Source organism: Ornithorhynchus anatinus, chromosome 13 (assembly GCF_004115215.2).
Source record: "Ornithorhynchus anatinus isolate Pmale09 chromosome 13, mOrnAna1.pri.v4, whole genome shotgun sequence".
Taxonomy (NCBI): Eukaryota; Metazoa; Chordata; class Mammalia; order Monotremata; family Ornithorhynchidae; genus Ornithorhynchus; species Ornithorhynchus anatinus.
This window is the reverse complement of record NC_041740.1, coordinates 39,769,609-39,788,065: the sequence shown is the minus strand read 5'-3', so window position 1 is coordinate 39,788,065 and position 18,457 is coordinate 39,769,609. Positions and strand designations below refer to the sequence as shown.

At 65.0% G+C, this 18,457-nt stretch overlaps 1 protein-coding gene across 1 annotated transcript in view; it reads right to left on the bottom strand.

Annotated features, from left to right (window-relative positions):
• SPTBN5 (spectrin beta, non-erythrocytic 5) overlaps positions 1-16,843 on the bottom strand; it is a 40,913-nt gene extending 24,070 nt beyond the window's left edge. Inside the window, exons 1-25 of the mRNA XM_029077893.1 lie at positions 16,733-16,843; positions 16,231-16,398; positions 15,878-15,994; positions 15,191-15,348; positions 14,422-14,650; positions 12,916-13,550; positions 12,187-12,325; positions 11,729-11,961; positions 11,251-11,404; positions 10,905-11,105; positions 9,788-9,994; positions 9,549-9,675; positions 9,110-9,246; positions 8,825-9,025; positions 8,431-8,583; positions 7,966-8,096; positions 7,048-7,299; positions 5,813-6,100; positions 5,041-5,281; positions 4,736-4,875; positions 4,189-4,288; positions 3,715-3,885; positions 1,342-1,506; positions 874-1,100; positions 91-277 (exon numbers count right to left, since the gene is read on the bottom strand). Coding sequence (XP_028933726.1) covers positions 91-277; positions 874-1,100; positions 1,342-1,506; positions 3,715-3,885; positions 4,189-4,288; positions 4,736-4,875; positions 5,041-5,281; positions 5,813-6,100; positions 7,048-7,299; positions 7,966-8,096; positions 8,431-8,583; positions 8,825-9,025; positions 9,110-9,246; positions 9,549-9,675; positions 9,788-9,994; positions 10,905-11,105; positions 11,251-11,404; positions 11,729-11,961; positions 12,187-12,325; positions 12,916-13,550; positions 14,422-14,650; positions 15,191-15,348; positions 15,878-15,994; positions 16,231-16,398; positions 16,733-16,843 — 4,872 coding nt within the window. The remainder of the gene's footprint in view (positions 1-90; positions 278-873; positions 1,101-1,341; positions 1,507-3,714; positions 3,886-4,188; positions 4,289-4,735; positions 4,876-5,040; positions 5,282-5,812; positions 6,101-7,047; positions 7,300-7,965; positions 8,097-8,430; positions 8,584-8,824; positions 9,026-9,109; positions 9,247-9,548; positions 9,676-9,787; positions 9,995-10,904; positions 11,106-11,250; positions 11,405-11,728; positions 11,962-12,186; positions 12,326-12,915; positions 13,551-14,421; positions 14,651-15,190; positions 15,349-15,877; positions 15,995-16,230; positions 16,399-16,732) is intronic.
• Positions 16,844-18,457: the final 1,614 nt, after the last annotated feature.

Below are 18,457 nucleotides of genomic sequence, written 5' to 3'. Positions count from 1 at the left end.
GGGCGGCTGTGGTGGGCCGGAGGGTGGTGGAGGGGTCGGAGGAAGAGTCGGGGGAGGCGGGGAGGAGCGGAACGGGAAAGGGGGCATCACCTTGTGCTTAAGCAGGAGGTTCTGGGCCACGTCCAGGGCCCGGCCGCAGTTGGTCGAGCTGGCACAGGGCATGCGTTCGCCCACCCACGCGGTCTCCATGTCATGGGCGTGGTAAAACTGGTAGAGGTCCACGGAGGCTTGAAGCTGCCGGCGCCGGGTCGCCAGGGGCCCCTGGAGGGACTCGAACCTGGGCCGGGAAGGGGGTGGGGATGGCAGCTGAGGCCAGGACCCCGCCTGTACCCCCTCGCCCTAGGTGCCCCCCCCCGACCTTCTTTTATCATTATTAATAATAACCATCCACCCCTACTTCTAATAATACTATTAACTGTGGTATTTGATGAGCACATCATCATCATCATCATAATTCCGGTATCTGTTGAGCGCTTACTGTGTGCCCGGCACTGTACTGAGCACTGGAGTGGATACGAGCAAATCGTGTTGGACACAGTCCCCTGTCCCACATGGGGCTCGCGGTCCCAATCCCCATTTTCAGATGAGGGAACCGAGGCCCAGGGAGGTGAAGCGACTTGTCCGAGGTCACAGGGCCGACGGGTGGCGGAGCCGGGATTGGAACGCGTGACCTTCTGACTCCCAGGCCCGGGCTTTATCCGTTATTCCACGCTTCTAGCACCCCAGATCCAGAGGATCCCTCTCTGCCTCCCAGTCCCACCCAGGCCCATCCCGAGTCCTGCCCCAGAGAGGAGAGATGGGAGCAGACTGACCCCTAAGAGTCAGGGAGGGGGCGGCGGCGGCCAGCCGGGGGGCAGGGGGAAGGGGACTCACCTCCGGAGGTATTTCTGGGTCTCCTCCAGGATGGACTCGGAGTTGAAGTGTCCGGTGGCCACGCTGCGGGCCCGGGCGATGATGGCGCTCATCTTGTCGGCCAGCTCCTGGCTCTCTTGCTCCAGCTGCCCGTGCTGCTTCTGCAGGGCCCGGCTGGAGCGCAGGTCGTGGCCGGTCTCCGCCCCCTGCAGCCCCCTCTCCATCTGCTCCATCTTCTCCTTGGCTTCCTGGCGGGGCACGGCGGGCAGGGCCGAAGGGCAGGTGGGCGGGACCGCCCCCCGTCTCGCCTTCCCCCATGTCACCAAGGGGCACCTAGGCCTCGCCGGCCCGTCCTGCCCCGACGGCACCGAAACCTTGAAGGTCCCCGCTGTGCTTGGGCCCGGGGCGAGACCACCGAGAACCCGCCGCTCCCTGTCCCCGTCTCCCTCGACTCTGCGGGCATCCCCCGGCCCCGTCCGCCCCTCTGACCTGCAGCAGCTCCATGAGCTGCTCCTGCTGCCCTGCCTGCCGCAGCTTGTCGCCACGGTCCGCCATCTTCGAGTTCAGCTTCTCCCACTTCCTGCCCAGCTCCAGGAGCTTCGCCCGCACGCCCTCCCGGGCGTCGTGCCCGCTCTCCACCAGCTTGTTCCCGGTCTGGGGAGGGGGAACCGACGGTCGGGCCTGACCTGGGCCACCCCAGGCCGGCGGACGAGGGCCCGGTCGGGGCCAGGGGAGGCGGGGAGGAGGCGCGGAGCGGACGGTGGGTCCGGTGGGTGGGTGCACTGTGGGGCAGGTAGGAATGGAGGGCGGGCAGGGCACTGCCCAGGAAGTTATCTCGGTGACCGAACAGGGTGGAGGCGAGAGAGGAGATGCCCTTCTCCATTGCCTTGTGATTAGAACAATAGTAATAATAATCGCGGTGGTATTTGTTAAACGCTTGCTCTGGGCCAAGCACTGTGCTAAGTGCTGGAGTAGACATAATCAGTTCAGAGCCTCGGCCCCAAATAATAATAATAATAATGATGTTGGTATCTGTTAAGCGCTTACTATGTGCAGAGCACCGTTCTAAGCGCTGGGGGAGATTCAGGGTCATCAGGTTGTCCCGCGTGAGGCTCACAAATGGAGTTCACAGCTAAGGGGGAGAGAAGACAGGGATGTCAATCCCATTTTACTGATGAGGAAACTGAGGCCCAGAGACGTGAAGCGCCTCGCCCAAGGTCCCACAGCGGGCAAGTGGAAGAGCTGGGATTAGGATTCTGGTCTCCTCGGGCCCTGTCCACCCAGTCGCCAAGCTGCTTCTCGGGGTGATGGAGCCAACCCTCGGTCAATTAACTAACGGAATTTATTGAGGGTTTACTGTAATAATAATAATTACGGTGCCGGTTGAGCACTTCCTATGCGCCAAGCACTGCTCTAATCCTGGGGTAGTTACAAGTTCATCAGGTTGGACGCAGTCCCCGTCCCTCATTCGGCTCACACTCTTAACCCCCATTTTACAGATGAGGTAACAGAGGCCCAGGGAAGTTAAGTGACTTGCCCAAACTCCCACAGCAGACAATTGGCAGAGCCGGAATTAGAACTCAGATCTTTCTGACTCCCAGGCCTGTGTTCTAATTACTAAGCCACGCTGCTTCTGCGCAGAACGGAGTCATGAGCTAAAATTAACAGTCGCGTTCCCTGCCGGTCACGAGCCTACGCTCTAGAGGACAGTACCGCGTGGCTTAGTGGAAAGGACACGGGCTTGGGAGTCAGAGGACAAGGGTTCTAATCCTGGGCTGCCACTTGTCTGCTGTGTGACCTTGGGCAAGTCACTTCACTTCTCTGTGCCTCAGTGACCTCATCTGTAAAATGGCGATTAAAAGCGTGAGCCCCACGTGGGACGGCCTGATCGCCCTGTATCTACCCCAGGGCTTACAACAGTGCTTGGCACTGTCAGGAAGCGGCGTGGCTCAGTGGAAAGAGCCCGGGCTTGGGAGTCAGAGGTCAGGGGTTCGAATCCCGGCTCTGCCGCTTGTCAGCTGCGTGACTGTGGGCAAGTCACTTCACTTTTCTGTGCCTCACTTCCCTCATCTGTAAAATGGGGATGAAGACTGCGAGCCTCATGTGGGACTATCTGATGACCTTGTATCTCAAACAATAAGCGCTTAACAAATATTAACATTATTATTATTATTATTACCCAGTAAGAGTTTAACAAATACCATAATGATGATGATGCTGATGATTACTGTGCGCTGGACTCCCGACTGTGCTCATTCCCTCCCTGTGACCAGACCTGAGAGCTTCCAAGAGAGGAACTGAAGTCCCCAAACGGTGGCCCTCTAGCCCGTTGGCACTGCGGGGCCCACCCCATCACTCCCTGCTACCCCTCGGCTCCTCGCCCCGGGGTCCGACCAACAGCCGGACAGGGGTTGCGCAGGCGGGCTGGGGGCTGCCGTTCTGCAACCGTTTGTTCCGGGGCCTGTCAGGCAGCTCTCTTCTTCCCCTCCCTTCTGCGTCGCCCTGACTTGCTCTCTTTATTCATTCCCCCATCCCGGCCCCACAGCACTTAGGTCCACTTTTTGACTTCTATTCATGTCTTTCTCCCCGCCTAGACTGGAAGCTGGCTGCAGGCAGGGAATGTGTCTGCTTATTGTGATATCCTAAGCGTACTCTGCGCACAGTAAGCGCTCAGTAAATACGACCGAATGAACGAATGAGTACAATCGGGGGTATAGACGGGCCCTCTCCCCGGTCTGAGATTTCGATTCTGGGGACCGGCGGGGGTGGCGTGGGAGCCTCCAACGGCCCGGTGAGTGGAGCAGGTTTCATGTGGACGGGGGCTTCGGGGATCGGACTCTCGGGAAGGCCTCCCCCCCGCACCTGCTGCAGCTCCTCCACGCGCCCGCGGTTGACCAGCAGCTCGCTCTCGGCCGCCTCGTGCCACTTGAGCTTGCGCAGGACATTGCTGGGCTCCCGGTACGACTCGTCCACTGCGATCAGCCATTTCTCCTCCATCCACAGCTCCAGCTCCGCCGCGTCCCGGTGCCACTCCTGCCCGGAGGCCCCGGGGTCAGCGGTGGGGCTCCGGGGCCAGGTGGGGGGCCCGGAGACGCCGGCGTAAGGGCGAGGGGAAGGGCGAGGGCTGCTGCTCCGAGTCGGGGGAACCGTGGGGCATTATAGGGGAGAGGAGGAGAGCGTGGGTGGTTCCCTCTCCTCTCTGTCCCCTCCTGCCCCACGGAAATCTGGGCCTTGTGGACTCTCCCCACCCCCAGGGCCCTGCCATCCACGGCTGGAGACCCCTCAGCCCCTTCAGGGATTCCTGGGGTCCCCCCGCCTCAGGATCCTCCTCCCCACCTGCAGTTGGAGGGAAGCCAGCAGCTGCCTCTTCCTCTGCCCGCTGTTCGTCTGGAGCCGGGCCCACCGATCCTGGCTGCTCGACACCTTCTCCTCGATCCTGGTGATGACGATGGTATTTGCTAAGCGCTTACAACGCGTCAAGCGCTGTTCTAAGGGGTAGGTACAAGCTGATCGGGTTGGACACGGTCCCCGTCCCACATGGGGCTCATAGTCTCAATCCCCATTTTCCAGCTGAGGTAACCGAGGCACAGAGAAGCGAAGCGACTTGCTCGAAGTCACAAATCAGACCAGTGGCGGATGAGGGATTAGAACCCGGGACCTTCCGACTCCCGCTAGGTCACGCTGCTTCTCCTAGGCGAGTGGGACCCAGGTGAGGGACCTCCCACACACCCCTCGTCCTTCCCCGATGGTCCCTTCACCGTCCCTCCTGGGTGCCCCCCGGCCCCAGCCCTGACAGTCCCAGAAGCCCCTCTCCCGAGCAGCGGCACGGACGAGGACCCTCCCAACCCCCGGCCCCGGGCCCAGGACCCCAGCCCAGACTCACGCGGGGCTGGCAAAGTGCTGTTTCTGCACCAGTCTGTCCCCGTGGGCTTTCAGAGACTCAGCCCGCGGGCCCAGGGCCTCCAGCAGGTGCTCCAACTCCTGATGCCTCCGCAGCAGTCTCTGTACCACTTCCACGTCCTCCTACGGGTACAGAGCCCACCGGTGCCACTCGGGGACCAGCCCCCCGCCCCGCCAACCAAACCACCCCCGCGGTCGGCAGCCTGGAGCTTCTTCTCGGGCCCGGGTCTGGGCTGCCCAGTCCAACCGGGCCCTGCCCCGGCGCCTCTGCGCCCCAGGTTTTTTTACCCCGAGGGCATCCAGGCGCAGGAAGGCCTCATGGTTGGCACAGGTGGCGTTGAAGCCGTCGGCCTCCCAGTCAAACTTCCGTAGCTCCAGCCCCTCCTGCAGTCGCTGTTGCCGCCGTTCCCAGAGGGCCTCCAGCTCCCGGCCTTCCCGGCCCAGCCGCTCCAGGGAACCGTTCATTTCCGGAGAGTCCCGGGGCGCCGACTTGGCCACACGCTGGCCCTGGACCAGCAGCTGCTGCAGGCTGACGGGCAGAGAGGGGGGTGGGGGGCGTGAGGATTTGGGGCCCCTCTGTCTGGCAGTCTCATCACCTCTCTAGACCGTAAACTCACTGTGGGCAGGGAACGTGCGATTATTGTTACACCGTAATCTCCCAAGCGCTTATTTCAGTGCTCCGCACATAGGAAGCGGTCGGGAAATACAATGAATAATAATGGTGGGATTTGTTAAGCATCTACTGGGTGGCAGGCACTGAAGGGATATAAGCAAATTGGGTCGGCCTCGGTCCTTGCCCGACATGGGGCTCACGCTCTTAATCCCCACTTTACAGATGAGGGAAGCGAAGCCCAGAGAAGTGAAGCCACTCGCCTGAGGTCTCACGGCAGACAAATGGCGGAGCTGGGATTAGAATCGGGGTCCTCCCGACTCCCAGGCCTATGCTCTATCCATTAGGCCCCGCTACCCTTCCTCAGGGGCTCCCCTGCCCTCTGCTGAGGACGCCCCAGCAGCCCCCGGCAGGTCCCAGCACCCTCCCCGGGCCCTGCCAAGCTCCCACCTCTCCTGATGCGAGCGCAGCTCCTCCAGCAAGCCCTGGTGCTCCCTCAGCAGCCGGTTGGCAGAAGCCACGTCCACGCCCATCTCCTCGCTGGCCAGCTGGGCCCGCGCCCCCTCTGCCCACAGCAGCAGCTGGCGACTCTCCTTCAGGAACCTCCGCTGGGCTCGGGCCCGTTCCAGGGCCCGGGCGCGCCCCGAGGCCTCCTCCTGCAGCAGGTCCAGCTGCCGCTGCATCGTCTCCACCTGCTCCTCCAGCGCCTGGGTCTCCGCGGGGTTCGTCTCCTTCATCCTGGGTGGGCGGCAAGGCGGGGGTCAGGATTCAAAAGGCACCCGGCGTCCGCCTCCCCTGGACCGGCCTCGCCCAGCTCAGGTGCCGGCGACGACCCTGTCCCCAGCCCCCTTTGGTTTTTTTTTTCTTTAATGGCATTTATTAAGCACTTCCTAGGTGCAAAACACGGTTTTAAGCGCTGGGGAGAATACAAGGTGATCAGGTAGTCCCACGTGGGGCTCACAGTCTTCATCCCCATTTTACAGATGAGGGAACTGAGGCACAGAGAAGTTAAGTGACTGGCCCAAAGTCACCCAGCCGACAAGCGGCGGAGGCAGGATTTGAACCCATGACCTCCGACTCCCAAGCCCGGGCTCTTTCCACTGAGCCACGCTGCTTCTCCTGCTTGTGCCGCCGGGGAAGGGTTCTAGCGATTACACCGATAATTACGGCATTATGAGATTGGGCTCAATCCCTGTCCCGCCCAGGACCCAGTTGGCCTCTTTTAATAATAATAATCATTGTACTCTTTAAAATGATATTCGTTAAGTGCTTACTATGTGCCCACCACCGTACTAAGCGCTGAGGGAGATACAGTGTGATCAGGACCCACATGGGGCTCACAGTCCAAGTAGGAAGGAGAACAGGTGTAGAAAAGCAGCGTGGCTCAGTGGAAAGAGCCCGGGCTTGGGAGTCAGAGGTCATGGGTTCTAATCCCGGCTCCACCACTCGTCAGCTGTGTGACCTTGGGCAAATCACTTCACTTCTCTGGGCCTCAGTGACCTCATCTGTAAAATGGGGATTAAGACTGCGAGCGCCACGTGGGACAACCCGATCGCCTTGTATCCCCGCCCCCCGCACTTTGAACAGTGCTTCGCACATAGTAAGCGCTTAACTAATACCATACTTCTTCTTATTCCGCCCACCCCCAGTGCCCCCGGGCCCCAGACCGTGCTGCCAGCCCTTACGTTACGGCCACGCTGGTGAGGTACTGGATCTTCCGCTCCAGCAGCAGGATCTCACGCTCGATCAGCTGCAGGGCGCGGTGGGCCCCGTCCGGGGATGTGGCTGGGCTCCCGGGGTCCACGACCACCAGTTGCTGCATCACGGTCTGCAGATGGGCCTGCGCGTGCCCGCATTCTTGCAGGAAGCTGCGCACGTCGGCCAGCCCCACCAGCTGCTGCCCCTTCTCCTCCTTCAGGGCCTCCAGTTGCTCCCACCTGCACACGGGCACCCGGGGGGCCCGAGGGGCGTCTCAGCTCCGGGTGGTGACGGGGGCCCGAGCGACAGTCCGGGGCCTTCTCATCGCCGGCCGGGGACGATCACGCCCGGAGGTCTCCGGGCTCTTGCCAGCCCCCGGCTCCCCCTCCGGCCCCCTGGCACGGCCAAGACGCCGGCACCGAGCCTGGCCCAAGCTGCGTCGACCCCTTCCAGCATGGTGCCCCGCACCGGACCCAGAGCCAGTCAGCCCATCTGACTCTCGGGGGCAGAGATGGGGGTGATTCTTGGACTCACATGCACGCGTGCTCATTAGGCATCAACTTGTGCGGGTTGCTGGGAACGAGTCCACCCGTTAGAGGGGCTAGGAGCCGGAGCGAGTGGGCCGCTGAGCAGGCATGGGGGGCGGGGGGGACTGAACAGGGGCAAGGAAGAACTACCGTGAGGGGGGCTACTGACCACGGGCGAGGTCACCCTGGGCCTCGCGCAGGTCTCAGAAGCCCGGACAGAGCTCCTGACACACAGACAACCTTGGCCTGGCCTGACCTGTTGCCGAGACGGGGCAAGTGAAGGGCACCAGAAGCCGGGCACTGCCAGGTTCCCATCCAGCATCTCAGGGGCCTGGAGGGGCCAGGCAATCTTTCCCTTACCGCCTGCCATCCCCTCACCTCTGGCACAGATCCAGCTGCCGCCGTCGAACCTCCGCTGCCTCCGCGGGGCAAGCCAGCGCCAGCCTCTCGGCAGAGCCGCCCATCTCCTCCAGGCGGCCCTTCCCCGCCACCAGGGCGGTGAGGAAGTTCTGAGACAGAGGGGGAGCCGGGGGTCTGAGGAGACGCCGGGGAGGAAGGGGGGACAGCAGGTCCCTTTCCGCGGTGGCCACGGGCCCCGATCCTCCGCGGGAGGCTGGAGGGGGGGAGTGGGCGGGGGCGTCATCACCAATGGTCTTTACTGAGCCTTTACTGTGCGCAAAGCACTGTATTAAGCGCTCGGGAGAGTGCGATACGACAGAGCCGGCGGACACGTTCCCCGGTCACAGGGACCCTACGGTCTAGAGGGTCAGAGGTCGGATCGCTTAAGACCGCGGCCCAAGGCTTCCCCCTACCCCTCCTCCTCGCCCCAGGCCCGGACGTTACCTCGTACTTGTGCCTGACGACTTCCACGTCGTCAGCCTGGGGCTGCAGCGTCTGGAACAGGAGGGCCTGGTCCAGCAGCCAGGACTGGAGCTCCTCACAGGAGCTGTAGAAGTGGAACAGGGCCACCGTCTCCCGCAGACGTGCCCCGCGGCTCTGCGGAGGGAGGGCACGGTGACCCCCCGGAAGGGCTCGCGGGGCTCCGGTTGCCCCTACCTCAACGTAGCCAGGGAGAGCCCCCCTCGGAGGGCCCCATCCCTCGCTCTATCTCCTCTCTCCGACGGCCCCAGGCCGCCACCCCAAGCTCCCAGTTGCACCCTGGCGGAGCCGGCCGGGCCGCCGGTGCCGAGTGCGGGACGCCCACCGCCCGGCCCCCGCGGCCGACGCCATCCCCTACCTCCGCCAGGGCCCTGAGGTTCTCGTAGTCCCGGCCCAGGTCGCTCTGGGTCTTGCGGATGTTCCCGGGACTGAAGTGGGGGTCGGGCTCGGCGGGGCTGGTGATCTCCCGGGTGCCCCGGCGCCCGGAACGCCGGGCGGCCTGGCGCCTGGAGCCGATGCCTCCGGGCCCTTCCTCCGTGGGGTTCAGCGCCAACACCGCCTGGCAAGCGGACGGGGGCGTGGGTCCACGCAGGTTCCGGGGAAGGGGTCCCGGTGGAGGCTCCCGGCAGGGAGAGAGTGGTACCTGGGGTTCGATCTCCATAGCGTAGCTGGTGGGCACCTCTGCCCGGCAGCCCTTCTGGTCCCTCAGCAGCCAGGTGTCCCCGTCGGTCCCGTCCACCAGCTCCAGGATGTCCCCGCGGGTCCAGGTGAACCCCTCTCCTGGCAGACGCGGGTGACGTCTCAGTGCAGCCCCGGGAGGGACTCGGGGGGGGGGGGGGAGGGGAGAGGGAGAAGGACCCGCTCTGCCCACCCGAAGGAGCCGGACGGAGATCCATACCGACGGTGGCCAGTGCCAGAGCCCGCTCTATCCCCCAGTGCCCCTCGAGGCAGGCTCACCACGGATGGATGGGAGGCCACAGAGATCAGCCAGTCCAAGGACCCATCCCCGGGGGGCAAGAAGAGGCGAAGGAAGGAGAGGGGGCCACCCCGCCGGGTGCCGCCCGGGCCGTGGCCCCAGGTACCTCTAAAGGTGAAGCGCATCTGGACCCGCTGGCTCTGGCGGGCCCGGCCGGGCGCCGCCGAGGCGATCGGGGGCTGCCGGCGTGATCCGGCTCCATCGACCTCGCTCCAGTCCTCCTTGGGCTTGGCCTGAGGAGACCCTCTCCGCCGCTCAGACCCCTCACGCCGGGTCCCCGCTCCCCTCCCCCCCCCTCAGGGGGTCCCCTCCCCCCCCAGAGAGTCCCCCCGGGCCCCTCCGTACCGTGAGCGGGGCTTGGCCAGCGGCCGCCCGGGCCTGTTCCTCCAGCCTCCTTAGCTCCAGCCCGTAGGCCCGCACCTCCCTCTCCAGCCTCAGGTGCCGTTGCAGCAGGGCCTCGGCCCCGGCCTCGTCCTTCCCGTAGTCGGCGCTGGCCAGAAGGGGCCTCTGCTCCCGCAGCCACGAGTCCGCCTCCCCGGCGTCGGCGAAGTACTGGGCGGGAGGGGAGAGAGGCACGTGGGCCCGCGGGGCGACCTGGGCCTGAGCCCCGTGCCGAGGGGGCCGGATCGAAGGGCTTAGCCCAAACGGGCTGGCGTCGGCGATAGGCTGGGTGGGTGGGATTGCCCCTTGCGGGCTTCTGGGCTCGTAGCCTCAACAGGCGGGGGTGACCTAGGGTGGCCTAGAGGAAAGATCCCGGGCCTGGGAGTCAGAGGACCTGGGTTCAAAGTCCGGCTGGGCCACTTGTCAGCTGCGGAGCTCTGGACAAGTTACTTAATTTCTCCGGACTTCAGCTTCCTCATCTGCAAAAGGAGGATCCGGTACACATCCTATCCCGTAAGACTGCACCCGACGTGATCGGTTTGTAGTACGGTGCTTCGCACATAGCGAGCGCATCACGAAACCCACAGTTACTATTATTATCAGGGGCTTGGCCTATGCCCAGTACACAACGGCCGCCCTCATGGCCGGGGGCTGCGAGTCCCAACAGCCCAGAGGCCCAAATTGGCAAGAGGAGGCAGGTGGGGGGGGTGATAATAGTTATAATAATAATAATAATAATAATAACTGTGGGATTTGTTACACGCCTTCTATGTGCCAGGCACTACACTAAACGCCGGGGTGGATACAAGCAAATCGGGTCGGACACAGTCCCTGTAACACACGGGGCTCGCGGTCTCAATCCCCATTTTACAGATGAGGGAACTGAGGCATAGAGAAGTGAAGGTCTCAGAGCAGACAAGGGGCGGAGATTAGAACCCATGACCTTCTGGCTTCCAGGCCTCTGTTCCATCCACTATGCCAGCCGCTTCTCAGCTCTGGCATGGCTCCCCCGGGGAGACGAGCAGCCAGAAACCGAGGACCCTCCGGCCCCGGGCCCTCCCCGATCTTGCCGGTCCCGTACCTGTTTGACGACCAGGGCGGCCTGCAGGCGGGCCCGGAGCCCGGCCACCTCGTCCCGGAGGACCTGCCACTCAGCCTGGATCCCTTCCGCCCGCTCCTGGATGTCCACCTGGGCGGGGTGGCCCCTCTGGCACAGCTCCCGGGCCTTCCGGGCGATGTCCGCACCCACCGCCTGGTGGGCGCTGACCTCAGCCTCCAGGGCCTGCAGGGTGGGAGGCAAGGAGTCGGGAGCCGGGTCTGGGGACGGGCCCGGGAGCCTGCGGCCCGGAGCCGGGGAGCGGGGCCCGGAGGAGGGCCGAGGAGTTCGGGGAGGGCGCCGTGGGAGAGGAGGGCGCGGGGAGGGGCACCTTGTTCTTCTGCAGGGCGGCCACGATCTGGCCGGGGTCCCGACCCAGGCCGGCCGCTTGGACGAGCTGGCGTCGCTCCCGGAGCCAGGATTCCTCCTCTTCACAGTCCCGGAGAAACTCTCCCTGCCGCAGGGCCTCCTCCAGCAGGGACCGCCTGGGGCAGGGCAGCGCGGGGCTCAGGGGCAGGAAGAGGGGCACACACAGGGAGCGGGCCACGGGGGCTTCCGGGGGCTCAGCGGCGGGTCAGGGGAATAAACGCAGGGACAGGGCGGGGAGGGCTCAGGGCAAGGAGCGGGGCCTGGGCTCTGGGTGGGTCTCCTCGGGTTCAGGAAGACAGATGGCTGCCCAGCGCTTGCCCCGGTCTGAGCGGGGCCCCTGGGGCTAGGGACGGGGTGAGGGCTGGGAGTCGGGGGCGATCCTCGGGCAGGATCGGCTCAGGGTGAGGAGTGAGGGGACAAGGGGAGACCCAGGTCCTCACCGGGCCCTGCCGAGCGACACCAGGGTCTGATAGAGCTGGGTCAGGCCCCGGGCCCTGGCCTGCAGCACTTCGGCATTGGTGCCCGACGCCGGGCCCGGCCGGGAGGCCCTGTGAGCCAGGTGGTCCACGCTGGCACCGTGCGAGGAGATCTGGGTCTCTAGCAGGTGGTGCTTCTGCAGCTGCTCCACCACCTCTGCCAGCTGCTGCCTGCAGGCCGTGGAACTGGCCGGCACCTGGGACCCAGAGGGACGACGGTCGGCGCCAGCCGGGGGGACCGGGGGCCGGGCCGGCTGCACTCCTAGGAGGGGGACGCCGGTGCCTCCTCTTCGGGGGGGCCTGGAGCGGGGCCCGCAGGTGGAATGAGGGGGGATACTGAGAGGCAGGGGCGCGTGAGAGCGTGGGCGCCTACGGGCGCACGTAGGAGCGTGCAGGCCCGGGCGGACCCTTGAGTCTCCCACCTGCAGCTCCTTCAGCGCGTCGGTGAGGTTGTCCACCTCCAGCCACAGCCCGAGCACCTCCTCTACCCCCTCCATCTGTTCCCTCCGCTCCCGGAACTGCTCCCGCAACAGTTGCCAGCGTTCGGCGATCTGCTTCTGCCTGGAGGGAAGGACGGGGAGGGCCAGGGGTTCGTGGTCGGGACCGAGGCCGGGGTGGCAGGGTATCGGTCGGCCCCGCTCGGTGATACCGTGGCGACTCACGCTACTACTAATAACCATAAGGAGAACTGAGGGATTTGTTAAGCGCCTTCTAGGTGCCGAGCCCTGTACCAAGCGCTGGGGTAGGTACGGGATAATGGGGTCAGACGCGGCCCGCGGCCCGGGTAGTTCTAACCAAGGACCGAATCCCCATTTTAGAGACGAAGAAACTGCGGCATAGGGAGGCGAAGTGATTTCTCCGGCGTCCCGCAGCGGGCAGGTGGGAGAGTGGGAGTCTCTACCCCGCAAGCTCACTGTGGGCAGGGAACGTGTCTGTTTACTGTTATTCCGTACTCTCCCAAGCGCTCAGTGCACACAGTAAGCGCTCAGTAGATACGATTGAAGGATTAGGGGCCGGGTCCTCTGGATCCCAGGCCTGGGCTCTTCCCGCTAGGCCGGGCTGCTCAAGCTGCTCAGGGATGAGATGGGGCGGGGAGGCTGAGGCTGTTGGGGGAGGACGGAGGGGTGGCCAGGGTCCCCCGTGGGCCTCACCTGCGGGCCACCCGCGCGTGGCCGTGGAAGCGTTCTTGCTGCAGGAGGGCGGCGATCTCGGCCAGCGCCCGGAAGCGCTCCTCCTGGGGCAGGGCGTGGGCCTCCAGGGCGCCCAGCCGCTTGGCCGCGGCCTCCATCAGGGCGGGGTTGGCGGGGCGGCAGGGGCCCAGGCGGCCCAGCACCTGCTCCGTCTCGGCCAGGAAGGCCTCCCGCAGGGCCGCCTTGCGCTCGAAGCGGCCGGCCAGCTGCTCCAGCCGCCCCAGCCGCAGCAGCTCCCGCTGCAGGGCCTGGCCCCTCCTGGCCTCGGCCCGCTCCAGGCCCTCCCAGCGCCGCGCCAGCTCCCCGGGGCCCAGCCCGTCGGGCGGCACGAAGGGCCGGCGGTTCTGCGCCCGCAGCACCGTACGCAGCCGGAACAACAGGGCCTCGGCCGCGCCGCGCTGCCGCAGCCGGGGGGGCTTCTCCTCCGTGCGGAAGGCCGCGAAGGCGGCCAGGAGCTGGCGCGTGGCGGGCAGGGAGTCCGGGAAGTCGCGCCGCTCCAGCTCTGACTCCTTCTGCTCGATCCAGCGCAGCAGGTCCGACACCAGCTGCTCGTACCGCTCCCGCAGCTCCTCCGTTTCCTGCAGCTGCTGCAGGATCTAGGCGGAGGAAAGGCCGAGAGGGGGCCGTGGGGTCGGGGGGGACCAGGCTCACCTCTGGCTGGGGCCCAGGAAGACAGGGTGGGCGTCCTGGGGGTGGCTGGCTTCTGGCCCTGCTCTTCGGGGAAAGCGTCCTCCCCCTCTTTCCTCCTGCCCCAGGCCCGCCTCGGCCCTCTCTAGGGCGGGATCGGACGTAGCCTCTGCTGCGGCCTCCCGCGGGGGCTGCTCACGGAGCCTAAAAGCTGCATCGACCCGGTGCGGAGCGGGATCCAGGGTCCTCTCCAAACCTCTCCCGCCGCCGCCAAACTACCTCTCTCCCCCGCTTCAAAGCCCTACTGAGAGCGCACCTCCTCCAGGAAGCCTTCCCCGACTGAGCCTCCCTTTTCCTCCGCTCCTCCTCCCCTCCTCTACTCCCTCTGCTCTTCCCCCTTCCCCGCCCCACAACGTTATTCTTATTAATGATGCGTCTATAATTCCCTTCATCTATTTCGATGCTATTGCTGCCCGTCGACTTGTTCCGTTCTGCCGTCTGTCTCCCCCTTCTAGACCGTGAGCCCGTTGTTGGGTAGGGACCGTCTCTATCTGTCGCCGCATTGTACTTTCCAAGCGCTCAGTACAGTGTTCTGCACAGAGTAAGCCCTAAATCAATGCGATCGAATGAATGAATAGCATCCCCTCCGCCTCCCCATTTTCTACCCTCCAGGCCGGTGTTGCCCTCCACCCTGTCCGGCCGCCCTCCGGTCCTATCTGGGGTGACGGGGTCGCAGGGGCAGGGCAGACCTCCCCCCGTGAGCCTTGCCCGCCGTGCCCGTAGCGGGGGGAGGAGGGCTGGTGCCTAGGCCCGGGGGGGTTGGGGGCGAGGAAGCCCAACCTTGGCCAATCTTTTCTGGACGGTCTGGCCCCGGTGTAGGCGGGAGAAGTAGTGATAGTAGAGGGAGACATAAGTCATGATGGAGCGCTCGTCGGGATGGGGCCCGGCCACGTCCTCCGGGTCCAGCAGGCGGGAGATGCCCAGGTGCCGCTGGGCCACCTCGAAGGCGTAGTCCAGGTTGTGCAGCGGCCGCTCGGCCCGCAGCGGGCCGTACTCGATCAGGTCCGGCCTGCGGGCAGCGGGGGGGGGCGGCCCCGGGCACCGGGTCGCAAGGGGCCCGGACCCCTGCCCCGCCCTCCGCCCGGCTGGACCCACGCCCCTCGCCTCCCCGCGGCCCTCCTGCTCTCGAGGCCTCCGCCGCTGACCCTCAGACGCGCTTGAGGTTAAACCTCGGCCCGTGGTCCAGGGGAGGCCGTGGGGGCCCGGGGATTATGTCGGGGACCAGGCCCGGCGACCGCTAACTCTTGTGGACGCTCTCGAGCACTTGATACAAAGCTCTGCGCCCAACACCCCGACTGGCGGAGGGATGTATTAAACCGGGCAGAGAAGAGCCAGATGGTCTCTAGACCGTGAGCTCGTTGGGGGCAGGGACCGTCTCTCCTTATGGTCGAACTGTACTTTCCCAAGCACTCACTACAGCGCTCTGCACACCGTCAGCGCTCAATAAATGGGACTGAAGGAAGGAATAGTTGGGAGACCTCCCTCTCCTCCCCACCCCTGCACCCGGCTCGGAGGGAGCTCCCCTGGAAGGGTCACTGGGGGGCCAGACCTGTGGGCGTGGATGAGGGCACTGAAGCCCAGCCCGTCGCTCCAGCTGCGGGCGAAGTCGGCGATGTTCACGTCGGCATAGCCGGCCGTCTTCCGCTGGCACCAGATCAGCAGGGCCTCTTTGGCCGACAGCAGCGCCGCGCTGGCCCCGAACTCCTCCTGGCAGGACAGCGGGGGTGGGGTTGGTGAGGGGGGGGCCGGGGGGAGAGAGGGCAGGGGGTCTTCGAGAGGTCAGGGGCGAGGGTGGGGGGGGGAGGGCGGGAGGCCAGAACGGGGGCAAGCAGGGGAGAAGCAGGCAAACGGAGGGGATGGCGAGGGAAAATGGGGAGGGGGCAACCCCGCCCGTGACTAGAGATTGGGATGAAGCGCAACCGAGTTCTCGCTAAAGGAAGCAGCGTGGCCTAGTGGGAAGAGCCCAGTCCTGGGAGTCAGGGGACCCGGGTTCTAATCCACCTGCCTGCTGGGTGACCCTGAGCAAGTCGCTTCCCCGGGCCTCAGTTTCCTCCTCTGCCACATGGAGATAAGGTAACCGTCCTCCCTCCTACTTGGACCCGAGCCCCACGTGGGAGAGGAAATGTGTCCGACCCGCTCATCTCGTTTCTCTCCGGCGCTTCGTACGGTGCTTGACGCACGCAAGCGCTCTACGAGCACCACAGTGATAACGATGAGGATGGCGACTGATGATGACCTTGTCCAGGGAGATGCGGGAGATCTGGAAGCGCAGGATGATGATCCAGATGAGGCCCAGGATGAGCGTCTGGTCGCCGTCCACGACGTTCTCTGGCCCGATGAGTGGCACGGGCACCTAGGGGCATCGGGGGAGCGGGCCGGGGAAACAGGGAGGTTGCACCTTCCCGGGACCCTTGGGCTAGTCCTTGGTGTGTGCGTGCACCCCCCGAGTCCCACCCTCCCTATCCCAGACTCCGAGACCCCTTCCGCTCCACACCCAGAAACCCTGGCAGCGAGGGACGAGGGAGGGTGGGCCAACGTCTTGGGGAGGAAGTGGTGGACAGCGGGTTCCCCCCGGCCACCCGGGCTCACCTTGGACCTGAGAAAGGTCAGGGCGCGGCTGTTGTTCTCCAGGAAGTGGACCCGCATGCGGCCCCGGCTGGGGGGCGGCAGGGTCTCGCCGGAGATGAGCTCCAGCAGCCGCAGCAGGTTGGTCCCGTCCTTCAGATCCAGGTACACGTTCCCGAGGGTCACGTTCGCCTGTCGGATCTGGGGGTCAGCCTCGTCCCCCTCTCCGCCCCCATCTCCTGCCGCCCCTCCCGGGGGTCGGCCCCGCCCCTCACCAGCCACCAGGAGCCTCCCCTCCCCAGTCCAGGGAGCGCCCTGGGAAAAAGAGAAACCGAGGCCCGTTTGGAGGGGCAGGAGCAGTTGTCCAGGGGAAGAAGCCGGCAAGAGGTGGGGTGAACAGGGGCGGTCCAGCTCCAGGAACAGAGAGGCGGGTAGGGGCGGGCCGGCCGGGATGGGGGCGGCACGGCGTGGGCGGGGGTGGACCGGCCACGGGGTCGGCGGAGAAGGCGGACCGTGGGGCGCCTACCTTGCCGTGGGAGAAGATGTTGTTGATCCAGTTGGTGAAGGTCTTTTCCTGCATCAGCATGCGCTGGGCCTGCAGCTTCCGGATGTGTCCCTGCTCATACTCCGAGTCCATGGCGGGGCCTGGGGAGCGGCAGCCCGCCCTGCGGTCAACCCCACGGCGTTTCCCGTTGCCCCCATCTCCACCCGCCCTACGGGAGCCGGGCTTCCGGGTGGATCGTCGGGGTGCCCGGCGTGCCCTGCGATCCCCAGCTGCCGGGGCAGGTCTTCCAGGCGAGGGGGCTTATGACACCCGCTGGAAGCTTCCCCCGCCCAAGACGGTGGCACCCGGCTCCCTCCTCCGGCCCCGTGACCACCCCGAGGCTCTCAGTGGCAACTGGTGGGGCCCTCACCTTACGGCTGGCGGGAGCTCGGAGGATCCGGGGGCCTGGCGGACGGAGACGGAGCGGCTCTAGAGGAGAAGGAGAGTCGGGGCCGAGGCAGAGACCGCTGTCCCTCCCTCGGGCTCGGCTGGCCCGGGGCCGGCGGGACACAGACCGCATTGTCCTCCCGCCCGTCCACCCGGAGCGGGACCGCCCGGGTAGCGGGCGGCCGCGGCCGGCCAACCCGCCCGTCTGCCGGCCTTCCTCTCCTACTGCCTCGGGCCCGGGCACAGGCCGGGATCGTTGAGGAGCGAGAGTGGGCGGGGAATGTGGCTCTCCGTACAGTAAGCGCTCAATAAATACCACAGACCGACTGACCGAGAGGGGACCGGCTGTTGTCAATTCTGCGACCTACGCCGCCTTCTTCCCTTCCCCTGTCCCGGGCAACGATTCAGCCCGGCTGGCTACCGGGCCTCTCCGGGGGAAGGCACTGGAATGAGGGACGATCGATCGATCGACAGTATTTACTGCACGCTTCCTTTTGCGCGGAGCACTCTATTAGGGGCTGGGTCTATACCCTCGAGCGCGGCAGGCAGATCAGATCGGGGTGCAACCGCTTGGAGGAACGGCGTAGCCCAGCGGTCGGAGCAGAGGCCCTGGGTTTTGATCCCGCCACTTGCCCGCCGGGTGACCTCAGATAAGTCGCTTAACTTCTCTGTGCCTCGCTTTCCTGAGCTGTAAAATGGCGATATCCATCCTCGCTCCCCATTATCCCGAGAACGCCACGTGGGTCAGGGACTTTATCTGACTTGACTGTACCGCAGTTGCTACGGTGCTTGGCAAAGCGTGGCCTGTTGGATAAAGCCCGGGCCCGGGAGTCAGAAGGACCTGGGTTTTAATCCGGGCTCTGCCACTTGTCTGCTGTGTGACCTCGGGCAAGTCACTTCAATTCTCCGTGTCTCAGTGACCTCATCTGTAAAGCGGGGATTGAGACTGTGAGCCCTATGTGGGACAGGGACCGTGTCCAACCTATTTAGCTTGTATCTTCCCCGGCGCTTAGTAGAGAGCCTGGCACATAGTAAAGGCTTAAATACCACAGTAATTATTATTATTATTATTATTATTACAGTAAGCACTTTATAAACGTCACAGTCATTATTACCCCTAAATGCCAGCTAGGCAGGCTCCACCTCACCCAGGGATGGGGGAGAGAAGGGGGTTGGAAAGCCAGCGATGGGCAGTGGCAGAGCCGGGGGGGGGCGAGGGGACGGGCGCTTCTTACCCAGGCGGGACTGGTGGGCGGTGGAAGACCTAAAATTCCTGCAAAGGTGACACCACCCCCCGTCGAATCAAGAAAACCCCTTCCT